A 17,982-nucleotide genomic window follows, 5' to 3' on the forward strand; every position below is an offset into this window, starting at 1 on the left:
GATCCCAGGACCCTGGGATCATGACCTGAGCCGAAGGCAGACACTTAACGACTGAGTCACCCAGGCGGCCGAGTTTTGTTCATGTATTCTGAGGCTATTTTATTAGGGCAGTCTCCCCCGCAGTCCTGATCCCCCATGATCCCCTCCATGGTCTTTTGGCTGGACAGTTAGGGCTTTAGTCTCTCCACTTTGGCACTCACTTTCTATAACTGCATTTGCCCTTGGGGCCAAGTGGTGGGAGGTTAGAGAAAAGGCAATGGGGATCCTTTCTACGTGCTTCAGACCACTATTCTCCTTGCCAAAGAAAAGGATTTCTCTTCCTTAGAGTGTGAGGTGTCTGCTGCTACAAGGTTGCAGCTTTGGCTCTGGGGCTCACTTTGGGGCAGGAGTGCATGAAAAAAAAACAACAGGATTTCACCCATTTTCTCTGTCCCACAGTACCCTCCTCCTTCAAGCTTCATGTAATTCTGGTGTCCCTGCTGACTCAGTACTTACTTGGTGCTTCTCTCAAGCTCTTTGTTTTTTCTTAACCATCCAGTTTATTCTGGTGGCTTCAGCGAGTACTGAAGTGTTATTGCCTCCCAATCCTTGGCCTATCCTAGCCTTCTCTTCTGAGCTTCAGAATCATATATCCACCTGCCAGCTGGATGTCTATCAGTATGTGTCATAAACACTCCAGCTGAGGTCCAAGATCTATTTTAATTTCCCCTTCTGCCAACCTAGTATCTCTCTTGTTTTGCTGATCTCAATATACGGCACCAGCCTCAACCCATCTGCTCACGCCATTTTTGGGGGGAGTTAATAGTCTGTGCTTTTCCCCCACTTGACAGTACTTCTGTATAATTTATAAATATAAATATATTGTGGGAAGGTCAGAAAATATTCTGATGGTGTAAGGAGTCAGTCTTAGAGACTGATGATCTGGAGAAAAAAAGAGTCGAAAATCCCTCCACTCTCCGGCCCCTGAATGTCTCTACAGCCCTTTATTTTGTCGTAGCCTGAAGTGCTGTTTTTCTGTCATCCTGTCATCTGTGGTTCCATAACTCACCGTGTGTATTTCATGTTTTCCTGCCTTTTCTTATGCTATTGCCCCATATTTTTTGAGGGCAATTATATTCTTGTTTAAGGATTCAAAGCTCTATCTCCCCAAGTGAAGTTGAACCTGATAACACAAAGTGGAGTCCCATTGCATCCCTTGTGAAAGCCCATTGCACCTTGCACACACGTCTGGCACAGCTCCCGTAACACCTCATTGCAAGAATGTGTTTATATACAGGTCTCTTTATTGGGGCATGAGCTCTTTGAGAACAGGCACTCCATCTTTTATTTTTTTTTAAAGATTTTATTTATTTGTCAGAGAGAGAGAGAGCAAGCACAGGCAGGGGGAGTGGCAGGCAGAGGGAGAAGCAGGCTCCCCGCTGAGCAGGGAGCCCGATGCGGTACTCGATCCCAGGACCCCGGGCTCATGACCTGAGCCGAAGGCAGACGCTTCACCGACTGAGCCACCCATGCGTCCCCAAGCACTCCATCTTACTCCTTTTTGTTTTCTTGTTTTGTTTTTTTTTTAAGATTTTATTTATTTATTTGAGAGAGAGCACGAGCTGGGGGAGGGGTAGAGGGAGAGGGAGAAGCAGACTCCCCACTGAGCAGGGAGCCCGATATGGGGCTTGATCCCAGGACCCCGGGATCATGGCCCAAGCTGAAGGCAGATGCCCAATGGACTGAGCCACCCAGGTGCCTCTTATTCCTTTTTGTTTAACCAACAACTGAGACAGGTCCAGGTACATAGTGTTAACTCAGTAGTCAATAGTCTTTTCTTCATGGATTGATAAATTAACACAAAGCAGGGCTGTTTTGGATTTTCCCCCCAACAAAGTATAATATCAAGCAAGACACAGAGTCAGGTCACCAGTGTGGCTCCTGGTTAACTCTTAATAGTGCTCTGTGGAGAAAAATTAGTTTCCACACATCTTCTCCGTGTGTCCCATTCTGATCATTGCAGATTGTTGTTGCAGGGATCTGTGTCATTTGAGGACGTGGCTGTGGATTTTACCCGACAGGAATGGCACAGACTGGACCCTGCCCAGAGGACCATGCACAAGGATGTGATGTTGGAGAACTACAGCAACCTGGCATCTGTGGGTGAGGATTATTGTCCATGTAACTCCTGGTAGCATGTGTTTCCTTTCTTGGTTACTGTAATGTGTGCAGCCTTTGTAGACTTTAATGATACTTTAGTTCTAGATTCAAGGGTCACAGGTGATTGATCAGTTTGGGGCACCAGGAAGAGTGTGTGTGTTGTCACTTCCCCCAATGAAAGGTTTAAATGGGCCCCCTTCCTTGTGCAGCTCATGAAGATGCACCTTCCTCCTCCATCAGAGGCCCTAAGCTCAGACAACTTGGCCCATGTCCTGTGCCATTTCCCATTAACAGGCCTCTGCGTGGCCAAACCAGAGATGATCTTCAAGTTGGAGCGAGGAGAAGAGCTGTGGATATTAGAGGAGGAATCCTCAGGCCATGGATACCCAGGTGAGTGTGCAATAACCAGACATACAGAAACGGGAAATAAGAGCCCAGAAATTCAGGTCAAAACACTTTGGGCAGTGTTCTTCAGTAATCTCTTTATAGAGGCCCTTGCTCTTTGAAAATGACTGGAGGTTACATAAGGTCTGCACACTTCATACCTAAATCACACATGCCATTATTTTGCTCACACTTAAGTACTCTGTCCTATTTTATTTTGATTTCTGTAGTTATCTACCACTCTTATCTATCCCTGCCTGCCTCATCTAAGTAAGACATTCTTAGCTGGTCTGTCTCTCTTTAGTATTCTAAATTGCCTTCCTTCCCTCCATTGCCTTGGATGCCTTCTGTTGTCAGGCATTCACTCATTCATTCATTCAGTGTTCCACCAAATCTTAAATGAGTATCAGCTCTAATCTGGTCATATTCGAAGTGTAGGGGTCCAGCAGTGAATAAACTAGTATCTCTGTTCTCCTGGAGCTTGCAGTCTGATGAGGGAAAGAGACCAGAAACAAATACACAATGTTTGGTGGTAAAAAGGAAATCAGTGCAAGATAAGTAAGATAGATAATGATGGTTGTGTGCTTGTAGAGAATGTGCTCAGGGAAGACTTTTTGGTGAGGTTAACATTAGTGCTCCAACATCAGTGATGTGAGAGAGACAGAACCATGTAGATTTTGAATATTCTGGGTAGAGAGAATAGTACGTGTCAGGCCTGGCCTGAGTGATATATCCTAAAAATAGCAAAGAGGCCGTGTAGCTTAATGGTGGGTGGTGAGAGTGGTAAGAGGCAATATCAAGAGAGTTAGCTAGGGGCCAAATTATGTAGAGTTTTTTAGGCTATGTTAAGTGCTTTTTTATAGACTATGGTTTATAGGCTTTGTTAAGCACTTTAATTTGACACTGTAACAAGGGAAGCCATTGTTGAGTTTTAAGTGAAAGTGATCTGGTTTGTTTTTAAAGGATCTCTCTCAGTGCTGTGTGGCAACAGTTCTGTTGGGGGTAATGCCGTCAGGCATGATAATGACCTTCGGCATCAGAGGATTCAAACTTTGGATCAAGCTGTTGAATATAATGGATATGGGAAAGTCTTCTACAAGAAAACAGGCTTTGTTGGACATAAAAGAACACACACGGGAGTAAAAAACTTTGGATGTCATGAATGTGGGAAAACTTACTGCAGGAAATCAAATCTTATTGAACATCTGAGAATACACACAGGGGAGAGACCTTATAAATGTGGTGAATGTGCAAAGACCTTTAGTGCAAGATCATACCTCATTGCTCATCAGAAAACTCACACAGGGGAGAAACCCTTTGAATGTAATGAATGTAGGAAATCTTTTGGCAGGAAGTCACAACTCATTCTGCATCAGAGAACACACACAGGAGAGAGACCCTATGAATGTACTGAATGTGGGAAAACCTTTTCTGAGAAGGCAACCCTCATGATTCATCAGAGAACTCACACAGGAGAGAAGCCCTATGAATGTAGTGAATGTGGAAAAACATTTCGAGTTAAGATATCCCTTACCCAACACCAGAGAACTCACACAGGGGAGAAACCATATGAATGTGGTGACTGTGGGAAAAACTTCCGTGCAAAGAAATCCCTAAATCAACATCAAAGAATTCACACAGGTGAGAAACCCTATAAATGTGATGAATGTGGGAAGTTCTTCAGAATGAAAATGACTCTCAATAATCATCAGAGAACTCACACAGGTGAAAAACCCTATCAATGCAATGAATGTGGGAAATCTTTCAGGGTACACTCATCTCTTGGGATACATCAGCGAATTCACACAGGAGAGAAACCTTACGAATGTAATAAATGCGGTAATGCCTTTTATGTGAAAGCACGCCTCATTGAACATCAGAGAATGCATTCCGGAGAGAAACCCTATGAATGTGGTGAATGTGGAAAAATCTTCAGTATGAAGAAATCCCTTTGTCAACACCAGAGAACTCACACAGGAGAGAAACCCTATGAATGTAGTGAATGCGGAAATGCCTTCTATGTCAAAGTACGCCTCATTGAACATCAGCGAATTCACACAGGAGAGAGACCCTTTGAATGTCAAGAATGTGGGAAAGCCTTTTGCCGGAAAGCACACCTCACAGAACATCAGAGAACTCACATAGGCCGGCCCTTGCCTTGTACTGTGGAGAAAGCTTCTTTGTGAAGACTTCCATCACCATTTGATCAAGCCCTCTGGGTCATCTGGTCACCACGCACACAGAGTACACCTGTAACAATTTGGCTCCTACACTGGTGTGAAAATACATCCTGATTCCCGTTAGGGGATAAGCTCATTGTTGTTTTCATTTCATTTGGATTTCCCTAATTAATGGTGAGGTGGAGTAGCTTCTTACCTGTTGGTTGCCATTTGGGTTTTTTCTTCTCTTCACTGACTGTTCTATATCCTTTGCTCATTGTTTATAATGGGCTGCTTATTTTTTACTTCTTGGTTTAAGTGTCATGTTTGTTTTTTAATATATGAGAATTTAAAAATCTTTTTCAGTCATGTGTGTTACAGATATCTCCTCATGGACTGTGCCTGGTTATTTAATTTTGTTAAGTCTTCTGCTGAGGTTTTATGTTCGAATATTATCAGGTTCAAGGTGATAATGTTCTCCTATTCTTTCCTGTAAAGTTAAGGTTTTCCTTTCAACATTGAGAATTTTTCATCTATCCTGAAAGTCTTTGTGTGTATAGTGTGAATTGTACAGTATATAATACTCTGTTGCTTTTAAAAACTTTACATAAATGGTATTACATGGTGTTGAAAGTTCTGCAGCTTGCTTTTTTCATGCAATGTTACCTTTCCAAGGTCTATCCATGTTGACAAGTATAGGTCTGGTTCATTCATTTCTCTCTCCATTCCCCTGGTGCAAGACATTTGTATCGTTTCTGTGTTTGGTGTCTAAATCTCCAAGTGGAACTGATGGGTCATAGAGTGTAGGCAGTGTTTAAGTTGTTAAGCTGTTGTACCCTAGCTCCAACGCGCCCCTTCTACACTGTGCTTTGTCATGCTTGGGCTGTGACTCTACAAAACATGTTTCTGTCTTGCCATCTGCTTCCTGTTGGGCCTTGCCAATAAGAAACACTAAATATAAACTTTGGGGGTAAGGAAGGTAGAAGGGACCTGCTCCTTTTTTTCCCTTCCTGTTAGCTCCCTGTTCATCTGAGTGTCAGCCCGGTGTTGCTTCTTCCCTTGGCCAGCAGCACTTCCTCAGGGTGGTAGTAGTTTGATCCAGGTTACAGATTTCCAGCACCCACAGAACAGCCTACGGTACCCCACCCACCCCCTCAGAGACACTAGCAGCGGCTGGCAGTGCCACCTCCTTAGAGGTATGAGTCCCACCCACATGACACTACTCCTCCACCTTTTCAATGTTTAATAATTCCAGTTTCTTCCCTGGTTAACCTTAGCCCAGCTGCTTCTTGCAGTTGCTACCTCCATGATAATTTTAATGTTCTCTTTCTGTCTTTTCAGTTACATGGTTAATAATTCTGTGACTAGTTAAAAATTCTTTATAATAAGTTCTTTTCACTAAAATAACTGGTAACGTTTCTGTCCCCTAGCTGGGTTCTTCAGATTGATACAGAAGTTTTTCAACTTTGTTAAATAATTGGATTTCTTCCCTCTAGGTTGTACTAATTTATACTCTCATGAGCAGTTTGAGATGAAGTTTACATTTTCCCATGTATTCGCCAGGACTTATTATCAGTCTTTCAAATTGTTGCCAGTCTGAAAGGTGTAAAATGGCTTTAAGCCATTGTATCCATGAATATGGTTTGTCTATATTTTATTTTTTAACTCACCTTTTTGACCTTCAATAGTATTTTATGGTTTTCTCCAAAAAAGCTAATTTTAAAGCTAATTTTTAATAGAAACTTCGCTCATATACCTATAATATGTACATATATATTTCAAAATATAATGATGTATTATGGGGTTTATATAAATATTTATATGTAATATATATATGTGTATATATATAATAATATATATACATACATGCGCATACACACACAGATACACACTTATATATCCCCCGAAAACATTTTTTATATGTTCATTTCATTTTACACACGTTTACCACCTTGGTTGCTCTTCATTCCTTTCTGCATTCCATCCAGGATCATTTTCTTCTTTGCCTGAAAAATACCCTTTAAAAGGTTTAGTGACAAACTTCTCAACTTTGAGAATGTTTTATTTTTAAAGCTCTTTTTATTTATTTATTTTTTTAAGTAAGCTCTAGGCCCACCATCGGGCTTGAACTCATGACCTCAAGGTCAAGAGTCACATGCTCTACTGACTGAACCAGCCAGGCACCCTGAGAATGTTTTCTAATGCACCATTTTGATCCTCAAAAGTGAATCCTTTACCGTTAGTATTTGGTAGCATCATGCTATAGTAAATTGATGCTAAATTAAATACATGTTTTTGTTTTGTTTTCTGGATGTTTCATAATAAATAGAAGACCCAGGATATTTGAATTAATCATCAGATGCCCCCAAATACAGCATACACTTGAATGTATATATTACACTTTATGCATTTTTTAAACAGCATGCCCTCACCCTCATTTACTGAGTATTAATTACATTTATCAAGGTGTTATCTTACTGATTCTTTTAATCTTCAGCTCATCCATTTAAAAATTTTCAATTTTATGTTTTAATGTTATTATTATTATTATTATTATTATTATGGAAAATGTCAAACATAAAAAGAAGTAATCTGTAGTGACAGAAAGCAGATTGGTGGTTGTTAATCAATGGGGATTAACTCCTAAGGGTAGGAGGGAACTTCCTGGGGTGATAGAACGATTCTGTATCTTGTTTGAAATGCATATTAAGTTATCAAATGGGTAAATTTCAGATTTGTGCACTTTATTGCTATAAATTATATCTCAATTAAAATTTAAAAACAACAATAAAAAAGTTACCTGTTCCCACACCAGGAGCCAGATGTGGGCTTCCAGGGAGAAAACCAGGAATCTTGACCACTAGATCAGATAAAAGACACTGGCAATGGGAGACTTAGTCCTCCCAAGGCTTTAGAAATGGCCTTGCTGCATGAAGATGACCTTCACTGAGGCCCCGTGATGGGTTGGACTCACCCTCAGTTAGTAACCATTACTTGTGTAGTGATCCCTCACTGCCAACACTACTGTGTGTATTTGACTCCTAATACCTTAAGCACAATCCCTCTTGATCCTCCATTAGCCACCACCACAGTAGTTTTTACCCCCAGGATATGTCAGCATGGTGTCTACTAATACCCCGTTAATTTACAGCACTTCTTTTCACTTCTATTAGCCTAGAGCACAGTGTCTGTACAATGACCTGCCATCAGCTCAAAATATCTTGTCTTATCACAACCTTTTGCTCCAGCAAAGTCTGCTGACTCCCCATTAGCTCATAGCATCATGTCTCACCACCCCTTTTAGCTGCCATTACAATTTTTGCTGACCTGTTTGCTCACAGCAGAGTGTCTTTTCACCCCTTTAGCCTCTAGCTTCGTCACTGATGATCTTCCATTAACTCAATATGGTTTTTTTTTTTTTGTCTTCCTTTATATTCAGCATGGTGACTGCTGACCTCCCATTAACTCACAGTAATGTGTCTTGTCACCTTCCTTTAGACCTAATGTAGTGTCTGTTGACCTTGGCTACCATATAATATATTCAACCCAATGTGTTCTAATCACAGTGTCTGCTAATCCTACATTGGATGCTATCATTATGGTGGTGTTTATTACCATCAATAGTCAGTGTCTGACCCCCCCCCCCATGAACCTACAGCATAGTGCAATTGCACCAGTATCCATCTGCTGTTCCCTAGTTATCCACCAGTGTGGTGAATTTGATCCTTCTGAGCCCCAATACAATATCTGCAGAACTCAGATGACCTTGTCACTCTGTCTTTTGATCCCCTGTTTACCAAGCTTCAAGATTTTTAACCTTGAGACCCGGTGGTGTCTGCTTAAAATAGCCCCCATCACTGTGTCCTCTGACCCTACACTATAGCCTATCAGTGTATCTGCTGAGCATACACCAGTGTCTTTTGATTGATTGATTGATTGATTTTTAAAAAAGATTTTATTCATTTGTTTGACAAAGAGAGCACACAAGCAGGGGGAACGGCAGGCAGAAGGACAGGGAGAAGCAGGCTCCCTGCTGAGCAAAGAGCCTGACATGGAGCTCTATCCCAGGGTCCTGGGATCATGACCCGAGCAGAAGACAGACGCTTAACCAACTGAGCCACCTAGGTGTCCCTTATTGATTGATTTTTAAAGGTCTATTTATTTATTAGAGAGGGAGAGCGTGAGCTCAGTGGGGAGAGGGGAGGGAGAGAGAATCTTAAGCAGACTGTGCTGAGCATGGAGCCTGACACGGGGCTCAATCTCATGATCCTGAGATCACTAGCTGAGCCAAAACTGAGTCAAGCTTAACCAACTGTGCCACCCAGGCACCCAAAGTGTCTTTTGATTTATTAGCCACTGGCAGAGTATGAACTCCTTGAGGATGCATCACCATGTTTTTTGTCTTTACAGTAGCCGAATCATTGTTTCTGCTAAATCTCCTCCCTTTAACCACTGATATTGTGTCTTTGACCAGTTGAAGCCTCAGTAGAGTCTGCCGACTCCACATTAGCCCCTATCGTGGTGTCTGTTGATCCTCCATTAGCCAATAGTAGTTTCTTTGACACCCATGAGGCCCCAGCAATGTATTTGCGGATCCTCCTTAGCTACCATCCCGCTGTCTGCTGATCCCCAGCTAGCCACAAGAGCTCAGACTAACGTCCATGAGCTTCCAGTACAGTATCTGCTGTTTCCACATTAGCCCCACTTTGCTGATCACCCTTTAGCCATAACTACAGTGTCTTTGACCCTCCTAAGTTCCAATCAGGGTGCTTGTGACTGCATGAAGCCTCATCACTGTTCCTGCTGATCCCTCATTAGCCACTAATAGAGCGCCAGAATGCAATGATGCCCCGGCAGAATGCATGTTGACCATACATTAGAGTTCATCACTGTGTATGCTAATACCATATTAGCCTCAACACTGACTGTTCATTAATCTTTGCCTCATGCTTCTCAGTCATGGCATCTGTTGCTGACCCTGTATTAGTGTCATCACTGTCTACCAATATTGGTCACAAATACAGTGTTTTTGATCATAAAAAAAATCAGCCCTTAGCCCTTAGTCACTCTGCTGATTAGCCATTAACCACCACTAAAGTGGTTTTGTCTCTATCTCAGCATCAGTTCATTTGCTACCCCCATCCCTGTGGATGCTGGATGCTGGTCCCTCATTATTCCCTAGTACTGTGTATTGGTATGGACCTCATCATAATGCCTGGAACTCATTAGAGCCTACCCTACATTAGAGCCCTTCATGGTTCAGATGATCCTGTATTAGCCACCAGTACAGTGTCTTTGACTCCCAGTAGTCCCCCCTAGCTATGCCTGCTGGCATTATATTAGTTCCCGTGACTGTCTGTTGAATTCCCACTAGTCATAAGTATAGTGTCTTTGATCGCTGTGATTACTCCCCATAGTTTCTGATGACCCTATATTAGGACCAGCCATTATTCCCTGATCTCCATATGTTGGTTTGTTGGCTATTGTTTCAGTCCTTGCAATTTTTCCTTGGGCTCTGGTGGTTCCCCAGTCCCTCAGACTGCTATTTTATTTTCCTGTTCCTTGTACTTCAGAGCTTATTCCTTGGTCTTTTTTTTTTTTTTTTTTTGCTGTGGTCTGATCCTTAGGGTCTATCCCCTGTTGCCCTGGCTGTTCTGCAGTCCCTTTGATTATCTTCCAAATACAAGGACTATTTTGTGGTGTCTCCAGATGTTTGATGATCCTGCTGTTCCTCAGGTCCAGACACTGTCCCCTTGTCCCTCCAGCTGTTTCCTTGTTTCTCTGGCTATTCCTTCAGCCGGAGCCTGTTCCCTTATCTCTCTGGCTGTCTCCTAGGTATTTCTGGCTATTGCATAACATTTAGGAATGACTTCCATTTGGCCGTTCTAGAGTTTCTATGGCTATCCTCTAACTCTAAGGACTGTTCTGTCCCTTTGGCTGTTTGATAGTCTCTGACTGTTTCACATCACTGCAGTGACTGTTTCCTGTCCCTATAGCTGTTTTCTAGTGTCCTGGAATATTTCCTCAGCCCTGGCTATTGTCTGGAACCACAGACTGTTCCTGCTGCTTCTGGTTTTTCCCCAGTGCCTAGAATAATTTACCTTACTCTCCCAGTTGTTACCTCAATCCTAGATATGTTCACACCTGCTTATTTTCTTGTTTATCCAACTGTTTCTCAACACCAAGGACTTTTGTATACACTGGATGTGGCTGGGGGTATTAAACAGCAAGGAGTTTCAGGCTGTAGAGGGAGCACCTGCCTTCCAGGTAGTTCCCTTTAGTTGTGGCTGCCTGGAGAAGCATACCTTACAGAGAGGCTTCCTACTTCAGAGTCCTTGTGTGGCTCCTGGCAGGCTATCTGTAGTCCTGGGGTCACTACATTTCCTCCTGTTACCCTTCTAGAAAATCCACCAAAGTGAGTAAAGTGAGTTACCCTCCACCCCAGCATTCCATGTGTCTGGGTGTGAATCTGCTTGGGAGAGACTGATGGCTGAGAGGAAGCACGTGGGGGTGACAGCCCTGTGAAGTGTACAGCAAGGGGGGGGTCCAGTTCAATGGGTGGCCTGGGGGCCGGCCCTTCCCTCCACTGAGTCCCAATACTTCTCCCTAAAAAATGGGCCTCGCAGTCCCTACCCAGAATCCTTCTGAAGTCTGTGCTAGGGTTGGAGGATGATTGATGGATGTATTTTTTCAGGTCAAAACACAAAACACAGTGCTCGCTTCGGCAGCACATATACTAAAATTGGAATGATACAGAGAAGATTAGCATGGCCCCTGCGCAAGGATGACACACAAATTCGTGAAGCATTCCATATTTTTCACTTACTGCGTGGAGAACTGGGTGTTATACGCAAACAATGAATCATGGAACGCTACATCAAAAACTAATGATGTATGGTGATTAACATAATAAAAAAAACATAAAACACATAATAATAACTTCATGTGTAATATTAGTAACAGTGATTTAATTTCTAGACAGGTAATGTAGTGTAATGGAGAACACAAATGCTGGAGCCAAATCTGTATTAAAATCTTGTCCCTTAATGGTTTCTTAGATACAACATCAAAAGCACACACTACAAAACAAACAGATAAATTGGATTTCATCAAAATTAACAACTTTTGTTCTACAAATAATACTGTCAAGAAAGTAAAAAGTTAACCCACAGAGTGGGAGAAAGCATTTACAAATCACATATCCTTTATCTAGAATATATAAAGAACTCTTATGACTCAATAATAAAAACATAAATAACCCAACTTAAAAATGGGCAAAGGATCTGAATAGACATTTCTCCAAATGAGATATAGAAATGGCCTAAGCACATGAAAAACTGCTCAACATCATTAGGCATCAGGGAAATGGAGATCAAAACCACAATGAAAAAAAATACCACAATGAGATAGCACTTCACACCTACTAGTATGGCTGGAAAAAAAAAGTATAGACAACAAGTGTTGGTGAGGATGTGGAAAAATTGAACCCATTTTACATTGCTGGTGGAACATAATATGGTGCAGCCATTTTAGAAAACAGTTTGAAAGTTTCTCAAAAATGTTAAACAGAGTTACCATATGATTCAGGAATTTCAATCCTGGGTATCCACGCAAGAGAAATGAAAACCTGTCCATATAAAAACTTATACACAAATGTTCACGGCAGCATTATTCATAATCACCCCAAAGTGGAAACAACATAAATGTCCTTTGATGGATGAATGGATAATCAAAATATGGTATATCCATACAACGGAATATTCTTCATTAATCAAACTGAATGATGTACTGATACTGCTACAACATGCATGAAGTTTGAAAATATTACTTGAAAGAAGCCAGTCACAAAAGACCACATATTGTATGACTCCATTTATATGAAATGTCCAGAATAGGCAAAACTGTGGAGACAGAAAGTAGATTAGTGGTTGTCTATGGCTGGGGTGGGAGGAGGTGGGAGCAATGGAGAGTAGACTGCTAATGGGTACAGGGTATCTTCTTTGGGATGATGAAGATATTCTAAAATTCTATTGTGATGGTTGTGCAACTTTGTGAATATACTAAATTTAATTGTCACATTAAATGGATAAATTTTATTGTATGTGAATTACACCTCAATAATGTTTTAAAAGAAAAAATATTATAAAAATAAAAAAGATTTTAACTAGGTCAGTATTTTAAAATTTCAGTCCTTGTAATTTTTTTAAAGAAAAAAATTTTAATTAGTGTCTGCTTACAATTTTGACTAAAAAAGCCTACCTTTTCCTTGTCCTAGCTGTGTGTCCTTGGGGAAATCATATTATCTCTCTATGCCTTAGTTTTTACATCTGTAAAATGGGTATTAAAAATAATGCCTAACTCATAGGAACAGTGTGAATATTAAATGAAGTCATATATATAAAGTGCTTAAAACAATGCCAGGCACCTAGTCAGCTCTCTGTATTACTAATTTTTTTTTAAGATTTTATCTATTTATTTGACAGAGAAAGACACAGCGAGAGCAGGAACACAAGCAGGGGGAGTGGGAGAGGGAGAAGCAGGCTTCCCGCTGAGCAGGGAGCCCGATGCGGGGCTCGATCCCAGGACCCTGAGATCATGACCTGAGCTGAAGGCAGACGCCCAACCACTGAGCCACCCAGGCGCCCCAAGTATTACTTATTATTATGAGTAGTAACAGTAAACATAATTTATAACTTAGTAGTGATGAATCCTAGTAAATTACTTATAATATTGCAAATAATGTTTTATTAGGAATGATAATTTATAATATTAGAAATAATGTATAATACTGGGAATAATAATTTCAAGCACGCTGGCACTTTTAATTTAACTCATGATTTTGATTGGTCTTTCCCCAAAACATTACAAATATTAAAATGCTCATTTGTAATGTCTTTTTTCTGATAATGATGCTCATACACTAATTTCTAGTGTGTAAATACCTATACTGGCAAATACCAATGTTTTCAAAGACTTCTGAGGACAACCATCCCCCCAAGTGATAATGTTCCTGTTACTATTTCCAAGTAAGGCCACATTCTAAGGTACTGGGGAGTTAGGGCTTCACTGTACCTTTTTGGAGGACACAATTCAACCCATAACAGTTAGTTCCCCTTTATGCAGTCCCCATTGTAGACAAATCCTCATGTTTATAAATCTCAACTATTGGCAAGATTACAGATGACAAATCCCCAAGCCGTTGGCAAATAATTACCTTGAAAAGTCCCCTCTCTTGGGGTGCCTGGGTGGCTCAGTCGTTAAGCGTCTGCCTTCGGCTCAGGTCGTGATCCCAGGACCCTGGGATCGAGCCCCACATCGGGCTCCCTGCTCCGCGGGGAAGCCTGCTTCTCCCTCTCCTACTCCTCCTGCTTGTGTTCCCTCTCTCGCTATGTCTCTCTCTGTCAAATAAATAAATAAAATCTTTAAAAAAAAAAAAAAAGAAAAGTCCCCTTTCTTTATGGCATATCCCCTCTTTCATAAATACCCAACTGGCAAATACTTTATTAGTTTCCTATTGCTGTGTAACAAATTTCCACAAACTTAGCAGCAAAACAACATCCATGTATTACCTCACAGTTCTGTAGGTCCAAAGTTCACGAGAGCTTGGCTGAATTCTCTGTTTAACGGTCTCACAAAACCAAAATTGACCACACTGAACTCTTACCTGGAGGCTCACAGGAAAAATCCATTTCCAACCTTACTCAGGTTATTGGCAGAATTCAATTTCTTGCAGTTGTAATACTGAGGTTCCCATTTCTTTGCTCAGCCAGGGGTTGTTCCCTGCTTTTATTTATTTTTTAATATATTTTTTAAAGATTTTATTTATTTATTTATTTGAGAGAGCGAGAATGAGAGAGAGAGAGAGAGCACATGAGAGGGGGAAAGTCAGAGAGAGAAGCAGACTCCCTGCTGAGCAGGGAGCCCGACGCGGGACTCGATCCCGGGACTCCAGGATCATGACCTGAGCTGAAGGCAGTCGCTTAACCGACTGAGCCACCCAGGCACCCTGTTCCCTGCTTTTAGAGGCCACTTGCATGCCTCACCACATGGGCCTGTTTGTCTTCAAAGCCAATTAGGATGTGCCAAATGTTTCTCATACTTTCAGTTTCTCTGATGTCCTCTTATGCCACCAACAGGAGAAAATTGCATTTTTGAAGGGTGCCTGTGCTTAATTAGATTAGGCTCACCTGGATAATCTCCTTATTTTACGGTCAGCTGATTAACCTTAATTTCATTTGCAAGATCCCTTTTGCTACCTAATGTAATACAATCATGGAGTTATATGTCTTCATATTCCACCCACATTCAAGGGGAGGAGTTTATGTAAGGGTGATAGGAATATTGGGGGTCATTCTCAGAATTCTGCCTACTGCAGCCACTGTTGTGCTATCTACTTATTCATGAATATCCTACTGGCATATCTCCATTTATGATTCCCATTGGTAAACCCCCCCTTTCATAAATACCTACCCATTGGCAAATCTTTCATCCATTAACCTCTTGGGAAAAAAAACCACTCCATTCAAAAATACCCGTTAAAATATCTCCATTCACAAACCCTCTTGACAAATCTCCCCAATGAGAAATAAAAACCATTGACATATCACCATAGCTGTCTGACATTAAGAAATCTTATTCATAAACACCCATTGGCATATTTCTTTTCCTTTTCTTTTTTTTTTAGAGAGAGAGAAAGAGAGAAGGGGAGGAGGGGCAGAGGGAGAGGGAGAGAGAGAATCTAAAGCAGGCTCCATGCCCAGTGCAGAGCCCAACATGGGGCTCGATCTCATGACCCCGAGATCATGACCTGAGCTGAAATCAAGAGTTGGATGCTTAACCACTGAGCCACCCAGAAGCCTGCTTTTTTTTTTTTGGTTTTATTTTTATTTAAGTAATCTCTATACCCAACATGGGGCTCAAACTCATGACGCTGAGATCAAGAGTCCCATGCTCTTCCCACCGAGCCAGCCAGCCACCCCCATTGGAGTATTTCTTATTATAACCCCTATTTATTTATTTATTTATTTTTGAAACACATAGGTTTTATTTTTTTTGATTTGTTAGTACATTTATTAAAATTGAAATTATAGAAAAAACTAAAGAATAACATAAACACCAATGATACTTTGCACATAACAAACTAGTAAAATAAATCTGTATATAACCCCTGTTTAAAAATCTCTATTGGGGTGCCTGGGTGGCTTAGTTGGTTATGGATCTGACTCCTGATTTCAGCTCAGGTCATGATCTCGGGGTCATGAGATCGAGCCCCATGTTGGGCTCTGCCTGGGCATGGAGCCTGCTTAAGATTCTCCCTCTCCCTCTCCCTCTGCCCCTCCCCTCCCCTTGCACACACGCACTCTCTCAAAAAAATCTCTCTTTATTGATAACCCTCACAATACATACTCCATTGTTGCTTGCCTTTGGAAAAAAATCTATATTCTTAAATATCCACCTGATTGTATAACTCGTTTATGATCTTTAATGACAAATTGCCTTATTTTTTAAACACCTGCCTATTGGCATATGCTGTATTGCTCAGCTGGTTTTACAACTATACCGATCATAATACTCCTGTTGATACATACTACATTCGCCTATACAATACCTATTGTATAGGGATGCCTGGGTGGCTCAGCCGGTTAAGTGTCTGCCTTTGGCTCTGGTCATGATCCCAGGATCCTGGGATCAAGCCCCGCATCAGGCTCCTTGCTTAGCAGGGAGTCTGCTTCTCCCTCTGCCCCTCCTCCTGCTTGTGCGCTCATGTGCTCTCTCTCTCTCTCTGTCAAATAAATAAATAGAAATCTTTAAAAACAAACAAACAACAAAAAAACACAATAACTATTGTATATCTCCCCATTCATGTACACCTATCCATGTACCCCTGATTGGTAGCTCCACATTTATCAGGATCAATATTCATAAATACTGCCCCCAACCCATATAACTCCATTGATGATCACTGGTGAAAAATCTCTTTGTTCTTAAATACTCATCAAGCATATCTCTCATTGACAACCCAATTTACAGATCTGATTTGTAAATGCCTGCCCACTGGAATTTTTTACATTGAAAATCTCAGTTGAACACACTCATAAATTTTCACATACTGGAGAATATTTCTTATTGACAGCCTACATTAACATATCTCCTCTTAAATACTTCCCAATATATCCCACACTGATGAGCACTTAATAGATACAAATTCCCCATTCATTGATATAGGTTCATTGGCATACTTGTCTCAAACCCAGGTTACAGTATTCCCTATTGATAACAATCACACTAACTCAAGTATATCTCATATTGGTGACCTCTACTGACAAATCTTCACATTTATAGATTTTCTTCTGTGACTCATTCCAGCCAAGATGGAGTCACAGGGACCAGATTTCCCTGAGGCCTGGAACAAACAAAGAAAAAAAAAAAACAGACAAAATACATTTAAAAAGCCCCCACAGTTTTCAAGGCCCTGGATATCTGGCAATGAACAACAGTGATCCCTGAGGAAAGAGAAACAAATGAAGTGAACCTTGTGATTGGTCTAGCATACTTCCTTGAGAGACTTGCCAGGGCATTGCACAGAGAAGGGTAACTGAGGAAAAGTCTGGTGAATTCCCTGACTTGAGAAGGAACTGAGAGTCTAAGGAGAAGAAGGCAGCTAGAATTCATAGGACAAACCACCAGAATGGAGAAAACTGCACAGAGAGAAAATCCAAGTGATCTCTCTAGGGTCCTCCGTGAGTGTTCAATAGAGTACTGATCAGCACATGTGTGTGAGGAAACTAAGGTCAGTGAGAACCATCCATGGGGTCTGATGCTCATACATGGCTGGTAATAGTGCCTGTGATCACCAACCAGACTGGAAAAATAAGGCATTGCATAAAAAATTCCAGAAGCTATTGCCCCAATAGTGGGGAATAATTAGCCCTAGGTTGAGTGCTGCTCCAGATACACCTAAAAATTATATAAGGAAGACCTGACCTGTAAGGATAAAACTTTCCAAGGAACTTACTTGTGTCCCAAAACAAAACTCAAAATAATTTATAAAAATGCGTAAATATCCAGTATCCAACAAAGTAAAATCCACAATGGCGTTCAATCAAATATCAATAGGTATGCAAAGAGGTAGGAAAATAGCACACATAATGAGAATAATCGAGCAATCAACTAACCCAGAACTGACACACATGTTAGAATTAGCAAATAAAGGGTGCCTGGGTGGCTCAGTCGTTAAGCGTCTGCCTTCGGCTCAGGTCATGATCTCAGGGTCCTGGGATCGAGCCCCGCATCGGGCTCC

At 41.2% G+C, this 17,982-nt stretch overlaps 1 protein-coding gene and 1 non-coding gene across 9 annotated transcripts in view; both read left to right on the forward strand.

Moving 5' to 3' along the window:
• The window catches only part of ZNF157 (zinc finger protein 157), a 40,223-nt gene extending 33,912 nt beyond the window's left edge, over positions 1-6,311 (forward strand). For 4 of the 8 annotated variants that reach the window (XM_032426605.1, XM_032426606.1, XM_032426612.1 and 1 more), the window contains 3 exons: positions 2,016-2,142; positions 2,434-2,529; positions 3,487-6,311. In XM_032426605.1, coding sequence (XP_032282496.1) covers positions 2,016-2,142; positions 2,434-2,529; positions 3,487-4,709 — 1,446 coding nt within the window. In that variant the 3' untranslated portion in view covers positions 4,710-6,311. Of the gene's footprint in view, positions 1-1,875; positions 2,143-2,348; positions 2,530-3,486 lie in introns of those variants that run through there. The other 4 variants (XM_032426611.1, XM_032426610.1, XM_032426608.1 and 1 more) reach the window with 3 other exon arrangements.
• A 5,083-nt stretch (positions 6,312-11,394) lies between these two features.
• LOC116646185 lies at positions 11,395-11,501 on the forward strand. The gene has a single exon (XR_004302082.1). It is a non-coding gene; the product is annotated as a U6 spliceosomal RNA (small nuclear RNA).
• The last annotated feature ends 6,481 nt before the right edge of the window (positions 11,502-17,982 follow it).

This window comes from Phoca vitulina, unplaced genomic scaffold (assembly GCF_004348235.1).
Source record: "Phoca vitulina isolate PV1807 unplaced genomic scaffold, GSC_HSeal_1.0 scaffold35, whole genome shotgun sequence".
Classification (NCBI taxonomy): Eukaryota; Metazoa; Chordata; class Mammalia; order Carnivora; family Phocidae; genus Phoca; species Phoca vitulina.